At 39.2% G+C, this 14,592-nt stretch overlaps 2 protein-coding genes across 8 annotated transcripts in view; one reads left to right on the top strand and one right to left on the bottom strand.

Moving 5' to 3' along the window:
- Nucleotides 1-12,449, top strand: part of LOC125458790 (pre-mRNA 3'-end-processing factor FIP1-like) — a 55,269-nt gene extending 42,820 nt beyond the window's left edge. For 3 of the 4 annotated variants that reach the window (XM_048544460.2, XM_048544462.2, XM_059651390.1), the window contains exons 11-16: nt 990-1,016; nt 1,977-2,034; nt 2,790-2,848; nt 4,206-4,389; nt 9,388-9,510; nt 12,060-12,449. In XM_048544460.2, coding sequence (XP_048400417.1) covers nt 990-1,016; nt 1,977-2,034; nt 2,790-2,848; nt 4,206-4,389; nt 9,388-9,510; nt 12,060-12,192 — 584 coding nt within the window. In that variant the 3' untranslated portion in view covers nt 12,193-12,449. The remainder of the gene's footprint in view (nt 1-989; nt 1,017-1,976; nt 2,035-2,789; nt 2,849-4,205; nt 4,390-9,387; nt 9,511-12,059) is intronic. The other variant, XM_048544461.2, reaches the window with a different exon arrangement.
- Nucleotides 9,659-14,592, bottom strand: part of lnx2b (ligand of numb-protein X 2b) — an 84,734-nt gene continuing 79,800 nt past the window's right edge. For all 4 annotated transcript variants that reach the window (XM_048544458.2, XM_048544457.2, XM_048544456.2 and 1 more), the window contains exon 10: nt 9,659-13,644. In XM_048544458.2, coding sequence (XP_048400415.1) covers nt 13,509-13,644 — 136 coding nt within the window. In that variant the 3' untranslated portion in view covers nt 9,659-13,508. The remainder of the gene's footprint in view (nt 13,645-14,592) is intronic.

Raw genomic sequence — 14,592 nt, 5'->3', positions numbered from 1 at the left:
AAATAGGAAATAATTCATTTCCATAATTAGTTATTCTACAGATTCATCCTGACACTACATAATGATTCAGTAGATTAAATCTGGAATTTCAAGAAAATGATACAGGCAAATATTTCTTTACCTTTTGGGCAAGAAAGAAGGTGGATTATAAAAGTAGGCCAAAAATGACAATTTTGTGCCTACTGGACTTGCATCCATATCTGCTTCTTATCTTGCAACAACAGGGTCAGGCGAGTGAAGGTTACTAGTTTATTTCCCTCATTCAATTGTTGGTATTCTTCAAACTGAAGATCAAATAGATTAGTTGATCTTTTCATGGGATCCTCCAAACAAATAATGAATAATAAAAGGATTTTTATTAAAAACCCATTTACTTAGCTGGGCTAAAAACTTTGCTGGGTATAAGGGAACTAACTGAAGTGAGCAGGACATACTTGGCACTCATCTGAATGAATGTAGAAACACAGCATAAAGTGATCTGTGCAGGCATCAAATTGGCAAAGTTGCTGAGTGTAGTTTGTGGGAAATGGAAAATAATTTGCTTCAGTGGATGATATTTTTCTCTGGATGTTGTTGAAATGAATTACTTGTGCACAATGGAACACCTTCTTACATTCATGTCTTCATTCAGTGACATTAAAGTCAGTGAAGTGTAAAACTAGGTAGGTGTAAAGCATCCTACCTGTCGCTGTGTTGATGCCGAATAGATTAGATAAAAATGCTGCATCCTGATCAACAAAATGACCAGTCATTTGGTACACTATTGCAACAGTGATCCAGTGTTTAGCAATGTAACAATGTTGCCTGTTTACTGTAACTTAGCAACCCTGTCATTAGTTTAAATTTCTTTCCCTGCCTCGGGATGGTTCAGAAGGAACCACTCTTCCAGGTAATTGGAGATCATCATTATTAAACTCAATGTTTGTAGTCACCTAATATTTTCATGCAGCTGGTTTGTTTAAAGCTAGTGAAACTTCTTGTATTCACAGGAATGCCGCCACCTGGGCCTCTTCCAGGTAATTGTACTTTTGATTTATATTTATGAATGTAAGAATTGCACTTGGTTACTTAAAATTCTAAGTCCGTAGATTCTTTAAATGGTGCAGTTTTATGCATAGTTTTACTGTGCATTTACCAGCACAATCCTTTTGCACAGAAATCTAGTGAACTGTAATAATGTTGTCTACTTCCCAAAATATTAGTAACAAGATCTAAGAAGTGCTTTCAATTTAGCAGGAAGTGTTTCAAAAATGTAGGCACTATTTCAGTTACTTTTAGTTATCTGATAGAATTTTTTTTTGAGTGAATTTCACCAGGATTCAGAATCTGCTGATCAAATGTCTGCAAATAAACCTGCGTGCATAAAGTTCTAATTTCCTGATTTGAGCATAATATAATTGACAGGTATAGATATGTTTGCTGCATGTGCCACTCTGTTGATAATCCATCACTTTTTGTATTATGTTGGGAAATCTGAGCTGCTACCACCACGTTTGAATCTTATACGTGAAGAAACAATGGTACTAATTTTAAGGCCTAACATCAATTCTGAAACATCAATGAATTTCTGATAAGTTGTTGTACAACAATGAAGCACCGTGTTCACATTTCCCATCCTTAATGCTGAGGTCACTGTGACATCCCTGTTGATGCTGACAAAGCTCTGATCAGGGATCAAACTTTGAACCTTCTTTAGTCTGTATTGCTGTGTCAGTTGCAAGATTAATATTGGGACCGGGGTCGAGATACATCCAGCCATTGTTTTGTTTCTGCAAGTGATGTGTTAGAGCTCAAGTATGATGCGCTGAACATGTCGTACAAAAAGACAAAATTCAGTATGTGTATAGCAGTGTGGAATACTGTGAATGATAACCTTTGCAATTTTAATTGTTCTACAGTATTGTTTACAGATGAAATAATATTTCAGGTTTTATTTAGACATGTAAAATGAACTGAACTCTGCCTTCTTTTTGCAGCATTATTTCCACCACCAGTTGTGCCGCCTCCATCATTACTGATGCCAACCATAGATGGGTAAGAAACAATGTGCACTAACAATGAAGAGGAAACTAGTGTTATGAGAAAGCTTCCTTGAACAGCATCTTTCATACTACACTATATCCCATAGTACTTGACAACCAATAAGATATTCTTACGTGTGGCCACTGTTGTGATGTAGGAATTTTTGGATTTTTGAGAAGCTTTCAACAAGGTACTGTATTGTAGACTGTGTTTTAAGGTCAAAGCATATGGAATTGACCAGTAACAATGGATAGACAGCTGCCTTGAGAAGTGGTCTTCAACAGGAATTCCTGCTGGAGCCACTGTTCACAATTGAGATAAAATGATTTGGACTCTGTGATCATGAGCACAATTTCAGAATTACAGACAACATCACATTGGAAGGCAATGTTAAAACTGAGGAAGAACTCCACACAATTGTAAGCCATTTGTAATCTTGCAGAAAGGTTGTACAGTTGGGAAATCAATTTTAATTTAACCAGTTATGGATTGTGCATTATTGTTAGAATGGTGAAAGACAGCACATATTGCTTAAAAAATGAGAATAATAAGAGATCTTGGGTGTACAGATATATCCAATCTTAAAATAAAGTGAAGCAAGTTTAAAATAAAGTGAATCTGGAGCACTCTGAGAACTCAGACATTTTGGGGGGATAAAATTGAAAAATTTAGTACATTTTACTGTGTAAAAAATTGAGAAAATTGGTAATTGTTTTTATTATGTGTATTATAATTTGTCCCTAATAAAGAATTTCTGACTCTTTCAGTGGTCCGCCTCCAGGCTATGACAACAGGCCACCTCCTTTATTCCCCTATAGTACTGCAGGTAATTGTTAGTCAGTTCTGCTGGAAATGTATCTTTTAGTCTAAATAAAACATTAATTGGCTGGCAGTGCAATTTATCAGAATCTTCAGTAACATTTCTCCAATGTACATACTTTATAAAGATGCTTTTCATCCTTTTTTGGTTTGTTAGTCTTTTCTGCTTTGTTGCTGAAAGTTGATTCATACTGAGGCATGGTTGAATGGGTACTGGATGCCCTCTAGTACCTTGCGCAAGTGGCCATTCTCGATGTGTCTAGATGGTGAATATTGGCAAGCTGTGTAATTGTGAGATGATATGTTATATGTAAGCCTGATCCTTTCTTCACTCCACATACATGCAAGTCCTGTTCCAGTAAAGGCCACACACTCTTAAATAGATATGACGAATGGGAACTGTCATTGATTGACTGCCTTGTCCACCATCTTCCTCTCCTTGTCGAAGAAGTGGTGAGGCCAGAAATAAGCCTTGGTTGCTCTGCTGGTGACATCAGCTGACACATCATACACTTTTAGGACAATTATTGAGGAAACTTTCAGTTTTTACCTTTTACAATTTTATGTAATGTTTACTTTATATATTAAGATTGGCTATTCTCATTTTAAATCCCCATGGACAAAAGAAATTTAATTCCAAAGTTGGGGTGAGAATGACTGCCCTTGCCAAACTCACTCGAATACAACCTTGATGTCATTAAGGAGTCTTAAGCAAAATTGGAGTCAGTGGGAATCTGGAGTAGGGAAGCTCTCTGCTGGTTAGACTCGTACCTGGTACTTGGGAGAGGCAATAAATACCGGCCGGCCAGCGATGCTCACATCCCAAGAGTGAATTAAAGACGAGTGTTTTGTACACAAGTTCTACTTGAAATATTGCAATCAAGCTCAATGTTGGAGATAATGAAAAGCGCATCACTGTAGGGACTCTAAATGGCAGAGTGGCAAGCGTAGGACAAAATCTAAATTATGTACAGGTTTGATCATAGTTCCTGTCATATCTTGGTCACTACAGATCAAATCTGTTATTGCAAGGAGTTTAATGCTGATCATAGCCCCTTGAAAGAAAAAAAGGCCTAAACGTGTACTGATTGTCTGCATTTATTGTTGAATATCCAATTACTTTATCTGAAGCTTCCATCAGACCTTCCATCTATTCCAATATATCCAAGGAAGATCAGTCCAATTCCAACCTGAGAACGTACAAGCTAAACGCTCAGTGAAGGAATACTTATTTTTCTTAGGTTCTCAGATTATGTGTCAGCCTGTGTCCTGTGAACTAAAGTTGTAAATGATTTTCCTCCTTTAGTAATGGGACCTTATTTCTAATCCCCACCTCACCTCCCTTGATTTTTCTTGTCCCCCAGATTCTGGACTAGTTGGTTATCCTGCTATTTCCACAACACACACATCCTGGATGAATACTGTCGAAAAAAGTACTAACAGCCACTGGGACTACCAAGGACATCGGCGAGAAAGAGAGCGAGAACATGATCGAGACAGAAACCGTGAGCGAGATCGTGGCCCAACACCAACAACGTCTGAGTACAGGTGAGTGCATGCCTTGATTAAAAGGGGAAAAAAAACTTGAATACTGGAATTCCAAAATAGTAAAATACGTAGGATATTTGCAGAAAATGGGAAACAAAGTAAAATCTGTGGGGGGGGGTTCATTCAACTACTTGGAAAAATATGAAAAAGTGAAAAGGTGAACTTGGGAGCAGTTATCAAAATCTGCAGCACACAAATCACAGCACAGTGTTAGGAAAGGGCTAGGAATTAAACTTCAAGCACACTGGATAAACAAATGACAATGAGAAGAGGGACAGTCAATACGGGACTGAAGGTGTTACACCTGAATGCATGCAGTATACAAAATAAGGTAAATGAGTTTATGGCGCAGGTCAAAATTGGCGGGTATGACATAGTGGGCATCACTGAGATGTGGCTGCAAGGGGATCAGGAGTGGGAGCTAAATACCCAAGGATATGCACCCTGTTGAAAAGACAGGCAGGGTGGGCAGAGGGAGTGGGGTTGCCTTATTAGTAAGAAATTAAATTAAATCAATAGCAAGAAACAAAGTAGGGTCAGATGATGTAGAATCTTTGTGGGCAGAATTGAGAAACTGCAAAGGTGAAAAAACCATAATGGGAGTTAAGTACAGGCCTCCAAACAGTAGTCAGGATTTGGGACACAAGATACACCAGGAGTTAGAAAAGGTGTATAAGGAACGCAAGATTACTGTGATCAAGGGGAATTTCAGTATGCAGGTGGACTAGGAAAATCAGGTTGGTAGTGTATCACAAGGAGTTTGTGGAATGTCTGTGAGATGGCTTTTTGGAGCAGCTTGTGGTGGAGCCCACTAGGGAAAGGGCAATTCTGGACTTAGTGTTGTGCAATGAAACAGACTTGATAATAGAGCTTAAGGTGAAAGAACCCTTAGGAGGTAGTGACCATAATATGATAGAATTTACTGTGCAATTTGAGAGGGAGAAGGTGGAATCAGATGTAACAGTATTACAGTTGAATAAAGGTAACTACAGAGGCATAAAGGAGGAGCTGACCAGAATTGACTGGGAGAGTAGCCTTGCGGGGAAGACTGAAACAGTAACATGGCATAAGTTTCTGGGAGTAATGCAGGAGACACAGCAAAAATACATCCCTGGGGAAAAGAAGCATACTAAAAGGAGGATGAGGTAACCATGGCTGATAAGGGAAGTCAGGGACAGCAGAAAAGCAAAATAGAAAGCATACAATGTGGCAGGGGACTGTGGGAAGCCTACAAAGACCAACAGAGGACAATGAAAAGTGAAATAAGGAGGGAGAAGATTAAATATGAGGGTAAGCTAGCCAATAAAAGATGATTGCAAAAGTTTCTTTAGGTATCTAAAGGGCAAAAGCGAGGCAAAAATGGACATCAGACCGCTGGAAAATGATGCTGGAGAAATAGTAATGGGGAACAAAGAAATGACTGAGGAGCTGACTAAGTACTTTGCATCAGTCTTCACGGTAGAAGATACGAAAAATATCCCAATAATTCAAGAGAGTCGGGGGCGGAGAGCTGAGCCTGGTGGCCATCGAAAAGGAGAAGGTACTAAAAAAAAACTGAAAGTTCTGAAGGTGAATAAATCACCTAGACCAGGAGATAGCTGAAGAGATAGTGGAAGCATTAGTGGTGAACTTTCAGGAATTACTGAAGTCAGGGAGGGTCCCAGAGGACTGGAAAATCACTGGTGTAACCCTCCTGTTTAAGAAGGAGGGCAAAAAATGGAAAATTACATGTTGGTTAGCCTGACCTCAGTTGTTGGTAAGATGTTGGAGTCCATTGTGAGGGACTGGATACTTGGATGTACCTAGTAAAATAGGGCAAAGTCAGCATGGTTTCATCAAGGGAAGGTCATACCTGCGGGATGGTGGCTCAGTGGTTAGCACTGCTGCCTCACAGTGCCAGGGACCTGGGTTTGATTCTACCCTTGGGCAACTGTCTGTGTGGAGTTTGCACATTTTCCCCATGCCTGCGTGGGTTTCCACTGGGTGCTCCAGTTTCGTCCTAAAGATGTGCAGGCTAGGTGGATTGGCCATGTCAAATTGCCAGTATTGTTCAGGAGTATGTAGATTAGGTGGGTCATGGGGGAAGGGCCTGTTTCCACACAGTAGGAATTCTATGATTCTCTGAAATCTGTTAGAATTCTTTGAGGAGGTAATGAGCAGGTTAGACCAAGGAGAGCTGTTGGATATTATCTACCTGGACTTCCAGAAGGCCTTTGACAAGGTGCCACACAGGAGCCTGCTGAGTAAGATAAGGGCCCATGGTGTTAGAGGCGCAAGATATTAGCATGGATAGAGGATTAACCCGCTAACAAAAAAGCAGAGAGTGGGGATAGAAGGTCCTTCTCAGGATGGCAGCCGGTGACAAGTAGTGTTCTACAAGGGTCGGTGTTGGGACTGCAACTTTTCACTTTATATATTAATGATCTAGATGAAGGAACTGTGGGCACTTTTGGCAAAGTTTGCAGATGATACAAAGATAGGTAGTAATGAGGATGCAGTGAGGCTGCAGAGAAGGATTTAGACAGGTTTGGAGAGTGGGCAAAGAAGTGGCAGATGAAATACAACATGGGAAAGTGTGAGGTCATCCATTTTGCTAGGAGGAATAGAAGCATGGACTATTTTCTAAATGGTGAGAAAATTCAGAAATCTGAAGTGCAAAGGGACTTGGGAATTCTAGTCCAGGATTCTTTTAAGGTAACCTTTCACATTGGGTCAGTAGTTAGGAAGGCAAATACAGTGTTGGCATTTATTTCAAGAGGACTACAATATAAAAGCAGGGATGTACTTCTGAGGCTTTGTAAAGCTCTGGTCAGACCATATTTAGACTATTGTGAACAATTTTGGGCCTCATACCTCAGGAAAGATGTACTGGCCTGGAGTGGGTCCAGAGGAGGTTCACGAGAATGATCCCAGGAATGAAAAGCTTAATATTTGGGAAATGTTTGAGGACTCTGGGTCTGTACTCAATGGAGTTTAGAAGAATGAGGGAGGTATAACTGAAACTTAAAGAATACTGAGCTACCTGAATAGAGTGCATGTTGGGAAGACATTTCCATTGGTAGGAGAGACTAAGAGCTGAGGGTGCAGCCTTAAAGTAAAGTAAAGGAAAGACCCTTTCGAACAGAGACAAAGAGAAACTTTGTCAGCCAGAGAGTGGTGAATCTATGGAATTCATGGCTGTGGAGGCCATGTTATTGAGTATATTTAAGACAGAGATAGATAGGTTCTTGATTGTCAAGGGGATCAAGGGTAACTGGGAGAAAGCAGGAGAAACTTATCAGGCATGATTGAATGGCAGAGCAAATTTGATAGGCCAAATGGTCTAAAACATTGATAAACTGGAACTCATTGAGAGGATAGTTGAACCCAATAGCTCCTTTACAATGATTTCTCTTCCCACTTCCATAGCTGTGTTCTCAAGGATCTATCCTTAGCGCTTAATTCTCATTTACGTGGTGTCCTTGGTAACACAGTATTAGGGCTTATTGTGGGAGCTAGGGAGTGGGCTAACTTATTAGCAAGGATTGCAAATTGATTGACATACAGAATTTACTGTTGAAATAAGCAGGTAGGGTCTGGCTGGCAGTAAAGATTGAGGTGCTAGAAGGATCGATCAGTATTTTGCGTGTCAACTTGAAACGGCTATATCCAACCAATATAAAAAGAAATCTCACATTCCTTCATTTCTGTGAAGGTTTGCAGTTGTCATGACCAAACAATGAAGGGCCAAATCAGATGCTTCCTATTTTGAAAACAGCGGAATTGTTTTAGAATGCTGATTCAAGTAATCATGAACTTGATTTAAAAGAAAATTAATTCATCCTGCTTTTTTTGATTGTTCCTTGTTCAATACTGAATGTGCTTGTGTTAGCTAACTTTTTTAAAAAAGGCTGAAGCACTGGAATTTAATGAGGTATTACTAGTTGGAATGTTAAGCATAGTGTAGAGGCAGGTAAGTTCTCTGGGAGCAGTAAGTTTCCAACCAATTCATCAGACGTCCCTCAATAATTTGTTTTGAGTTCTCAATCTTGGAGTGAGCATCCTGAGATTTTGATAACATTGCATTTGTATAGAGCTTTGTGACTAATAAGATGCTTCAAGAGGTTCTGTGATATAGTTTGACACAGGGCAGCAAAGAGATAAACATAGAAATTAGGGGCAGGAGTGTGCTATTCAGGATGAACATGGCTGATCCACTATGTCACTGCCATGTTCCTGCTTCTCATATCCGTAAGTTAAGTTTTTGTAATTGAAGGCATCCATCTTTTTCTTGAATATATTCATTGACTTGACCTGCACTAAAATCTATGTTAGAGAATTCCAGAGGTTCATTACCCTTTCAGTAAAGGAAGATTTTGTCATTTCAGTCCTAAATGGTGTATGTTGAGACTGTGTCAGATAAAAAGTAGAAGAACTGTGGATGCTATAAATCGGAAACAAAAACAGAAGTTGCTGGAAAAGCTCAGCAGATGTGACAGCATTAGCGAAGAGAAACCAGGGTTAACGTTTCAGGTCCAGTTCTGAGGAAGGGTCACCATACCTGAAATGTTGAGATTGTGTCCCCTGATTCTAGGCTGTCCAAGCAGGGAAGACATTCTCCCAGCATCTAGTCTGTCTATTCCTGTTCGAATTTTATACATTTAAATCAGATCCGCTAATCCTTTGTATAGAACTCCATAGAGAATACAGGACAGCTTTGCCAGAACTGGTATCAGCCTAGTGAACCTCCACTGCACTCCCTTTATAACAACAAGTTTATCATTTCTTAGGTAGGGAGACTGCACACACTACTCCAAGTATGGTCTCGCCAAGGTCTTCAGTAAGTTATTTAGAATGCTGATTCAAGTAAGAGACCCTACTTCTGAACTCAAACTCCTTTGCAATGAAGACCACTTTGCTTTCCTAATAGCTTTCTCAGGATAAAGGGGGTGCCTTGCTACGCTCACGATCCACTGACTTCATGCAGCTAACATAAAAGGCTGAAACTGTTTTCATTAGCAGAGAACGTAACTATGACAGAGACTATCATCGGAGCAGAGATCGCAGTCGAGACAGAGAAGATCGCCACAGAGAAAGGCGGCACAAGGACAAAGATGATTCCAAACACAAATCCTCAAGACGGTATGTGTTTTCTACTCTCTTCAGGACACGTACACTTTATTTCTAGTGATATTTCATGTTAACCATGAGTCAGCCAATGAGCGCTATGACAGACAGCCAAGTGCTTTTGTTGTAAAGATTAGGCGTAGCAAGGAGTTACGGCAGCAGTAGGCTTTAATCAATCTGTTTGGGTAAGTTATGACACATTGTTTGATGCAGGCCGAAGTTGAACCTGGATCTTCTGCCCCAGAAGTAGGGACAGAAGACCCCACACAATAGGAGACCCAGAAAGCAGTCTTTATGACAGTTTCTGGTGTTCTGTAGTTGTGATATGAAGCAAAATAACACTTGTATCATAGTCCTAAGAAAGAAGACCTTAGACTGCTTAATGGGAGAAAATGATGGAATTTTATACAATGGAAGGGGAAAACACAATATGCAAATTGATAGGCTCCAGTATTCAAAGACAGAGAGAAGGATAGCATGAAGAAAAATTTGATTTGGAAAGGAAAATGCAGTTACTGCCAATAAACCTTTTTTCCATCCACGTGTGGATTGAATTTTGTTCCAATATTGAGGCAATTATGGATATGAGCCACAGTAGAAACAATTTTAAATGGTCTTGCAAGAATTTTCTTACTCGCCTTTAATGCATTCTATTCACATTAGATTGTTTTATTTCCAATGAGCTTCCTTGATGTGCTAGTTGAGAAATCTAGAGTAGACTTCTCTCCTACTGTTTCCTGCAATCCTACCCTCACTAGTCAGAATATGCATAGAGATTTCTCCAGCCCCATTCTAAGATTAGCCTTATTGATGGAGTCAAAACAGGAGTTAAGTCATTTACTCACAGTAAGTTTGACACCAAAAAAAGGTACATCACTTCACCCGTTTGCAATAGGCAAAGTACTGCCAATACTCAACTATCGTATGCATTGCAAAATCTGGAACGTAATACCTAATGTTACATCTACTTCTCTGATTGGACAACTTTTCAATATCTAGATTTGTACTTGCAATGCCAAGGCCATGGGCCAAATATTGGAAAATAGGATTAGAATAGAATGACTGTTTTTGACCATTGCGGGCTCGAAGGGCCTTTTTGTGCTTTAGACCTGACACTATACTTGGTGAACATTAGGAACAGGAGTAGGCCATTTAGCCCTTCGAGCCAGCTCCACCAAACTTAATATGAACACTTCCAGAAACTACATATCTGAACTTAGCTTTACAGCAATTTCTCATTTAAGCACTCATGATAGGTTCCTGAAAACATGTAACTGGTTCAAGACTCCTCTTATTAATTTTTGACGTAACCTCTTGCTTGCTATTTTTTGTCTCCAATTCATCACTCTTCCCAATTGCTACCCCTCCAAACTGTGGCTAGTTTTGTGAATCCTTGTAAAAGCACAAGAACCAGGAGTAGGAGTAGGCAATTCACCCCTTTAAGCCTGCTATGATCATAGCTGATCTCATCTTGAACTTAACTTTTCATCCCATTACTAATTAAAAATTTATGGAGGGCAGGCGGGAAAGTGGAGTTATCTCCTTAAATTTATTCAATGCCTGGCATCCACCATACTCTGTGGTAGTGAATTCGACAGATTCATGACCCTTTGAGCAAAGCAATTCCTCATGTTTTAAATTCACCACCCTTTAGCCTAAAACTATGACCTTTTGTTTACCCGGTAGGGTAGTCCAGAATATCTGCTCAAAGTCTACTTTGTCAATCCCCTTTAGCACATAGATATCCCAATTAGATCTCCTCTCGTTCTTCTAACCTCTCCCAAGTATAGATTAAAACTAATTGTTCTCTCTCTCCAGAGAGAGAGAGAGAGAGAGCTGGTAGCTGCACCTCTGCAAAGGCCGCATCCAAATACTGTCCTGCAAATAAATTTGTGCCCAAACAAACACCTCTCAACCCCTCAAACTACACTCTGTTGCACATCAGACACATTCTTCAAATGGCAGCACCTTTTCTCCACCATCTCCCACTTTGAGTCTGTCCTGTTTTCCTACACTGTTACTGGTCACTCCCTTTGCTAACATTAGCTACTGCATGCCAATAATGCTTTGCAACAAAAGGAGTTGGTGATTTTCAGCATTAATCATAATTTTGCCAGTTAATTTTCAACCATAAAAGTGATGGCTTGACAGGAACTCCAAGTACCTCAGTCATGTGGTCATTATTCATGTCTGGGCTAAAATCAGTGAATGGCAGCTAGTTATTTGACTAAACAACCTTGTTACTTTTATGCTGATATTCACATCACTGGAGAAAAAATCCCTGTGTGTTTTGAAAGTGCTGTTTTCACACAGTGCTCAAGGGATTTTGCTCAGTTCAGTAACTGAACATGAATAACATTACGTGTAATTTATTTGAAATCTTGTGGGATTTTTTCTTCATGTGCCATTACTTTGAGAAGCCTGGGAAATGGGCAGCTTGCTGGGATCTCTGTGGCTCACAAAAGTAGTTAAATCAAATGCATAGGAGCCATCCTGAAGCAATTCATCCATGCTTGTAGCTCACTGTTCTGTACACAAGTTTTACTGTTGACTTATTTTCACAGCAAACAACATGAGAGTGAGGAAGGAGAAAGTCACAGACGTCACAAACATAAGAAAAACAAACGAAACAAAGAGGACAAAGAAGCTGGGGATGAAGGTGCTGCAGAGACCGAGGGAACTGAAACTAAAGACTAACTGCTTAGTTGGTAGTCTTCATTGGAGAATACTACTCACACCAAACAGCTAGCTCTGTTTTCAATCATTTCCTGTAAAAGTTGCATTCACAGCACCTTTTAAAACAAAAAAACTAAAAATGGACAGTAATGCTGAAGATGGCCTCTGCGTAATAGTTCGAAGAGAAGTCTGATCCCACCTTTCTACATATTTACACTTGTCTTTTTTGTAAAATGTGCTTGTAAAACAAAAAAATTAAAAACTTTTTTCTAAATATAGTTTATGTTCAATGCACTTTAAGTCCAATTTGCAGATTAAGATTTTTATATAAAATTCAGACATTTTGCTAAAGCTTACATTTATATTTATGGTTCACAATCAATTGTACAACCTCTTAAGGCAGTAATGAACCAATTTTCTTAGGTTTTATAATTTTAACTTTCAATTACAGCAGCATTTTTGAAAAGCCCCAGTGCAAAAACATTTTTGCCAAAATTGCAACAACTTGAAGAATTATAGAATGCACACTTGTAGTTTTAAGAAAATACACTGGTGATTTTTCTGTATTATGGAAAACTTTGATTCTAACAAATTTAAACTAGAGAATACAATATTTCCTTTTCTCTCCATCCCCTCCCCACCCCACTTGGTTCTCAACTGATATTCATCTACATGCTCCATGCTCCCAGGTACTAATGCCCACCTTGTTGGAATGTTCCTGGCGGCATTAGCATATAAGGCTTCAATACAGATGTTCGTGCAGTATCCTTTAGTATGCAACAACCAAATAAGATTAGAGACCAGTGAACTGTCACAAGGTCCAAGGAAAGTACAATTTGAATATGGAGCCTGACCTGCGTACGTTGTTGACAAACATGCAAGATCAGCTTTCTGTCTCAAGTGAAATGTTTGATTTGACTAGAGCCGTACTATTAGATGCTTCGTTCTGCCTTGGAAGCAGCATTACCATGATACCCTTGTAGAGGATTATCTGTACGACCACAAAACTGCATTAAGAAATTTATTCAGATTGTTGAAAGTAGGAAATCCTGCACCGGATATTCATTTGGAAACTTATGGTCAAACTTTGACTTTTATCCCATCACCCCATGATTCACTCATTGCATTTACAAACTACTTTAACTATTTGTCTTTTGCTGGAGTAAAGTGAAATCACAAGTCTCTGTGGTTTAAAAAAAAGGAGATTTAACAAATGCACTTTGGTAATCTGGTATTTTTCTATTTGACCACAGATTGGGGCAGTTTCTTGTTTTCTAGGTTGTACTGTGCCACTTCATGATTTAAGTTTTGGAGGAAAATGTCTCATCAATTTACTTTCACACATGACTTCCTGGCCATGAGACAACAGTAAGTGTGACTCTGTTCCTCTGTTCTTTCAACATTGGAATTACAGCTGAATTGCTCATGCCCGCAGTGGAAACTCCATTTACAGCCACAATCTCGTCCCCGCATCTGTAGGAAACAATATGTAAAACGATGCTGTCAAAAACTTAAGCGGTGTTGAATCTTGAGCATAGATTATTCAGTGATAATCAATACAAAGATATTTACTCTGACATAGGAAATAGGAAGAGAAACAGACCATTTAATTCTTAAAGCCTGTTCAACAATTCAGTTAGACTTCTAGCTGATCTATATCTCAATTCCATGTACCAGTAATCCTTAATAACCTTGTCCTACAGCAATCCAATCAATTAATCAATCTCAGTTCACAGATTTAGTTTGATCTAACTTTGAGCTTTTTATTTAGAAATGGAGGAAAGGGAGTGACGCTTTGATTTGAAGTGCTTATGTCATCCCTGACATTCCAGCCGTTCTGCTTTTACGGTTGCATAATATCCTCTTGGTCTGGATTCTGCTGTTGCCATCTACCCTAAAATTATTTTAAATCCTAAATAGTTCAATTAGCTCTTCCTATTCAAGGAAATACAAGTCTAGTCATATGAAATAAACTACCTGAATGGGTATAATTTCTCAGGTTTTCAGCATGATCTTAATGAAAAGGAGCATTCGATTCCATGTGTTATTCCATTTTCATACAAATTTTGTAGTTCTTGCCTAGATCTGGGCTTTCATTCGTATCAGAATGTAGCCTTCTATGAAAGGAAACAAAGCAAAACAAAGCCTAGTCCTTTATTGTACATATAGTGGAATGAAGTGAAAAGGGGTTGAGTCTTTCCATGGGTCCTGTCTGACATGCTGAGTGTTTCCAAACTTTGGTGTTGGACATGGTTTTTTACCTACTACCAGACTGTACCCGATTCAGTTTAGACACTTAACATGCATTTTTGACATCAGAGCAGAAGAGTAGTTATAGAGTCATACAGCATGGAAACAGACCTTTGGTGCAACTATTCCATGCTGACCAAGTTTCCAAAAGTAAAGTAGTCTAATTTTGCC

This window comes from Stegostoma tigrinum, chromosome 15, assembly GCF_030684315.1.
Source record: "Stegostoma tigrinum isolate sSteTig4 chromosome 15, sSteTig4.hap1, whole genome shotgun sequence".
NCBI classification, from domain to species: Eukaryota; Metazoa; Chordata; class Chondrichthyes; order Orectolobiformes; family Stegostomatidae; genus Stegostoma; species Stegostoma tigrinum.
This window is presented reverse-complemented; position numbering and strand designations above follow the sequence as displayed.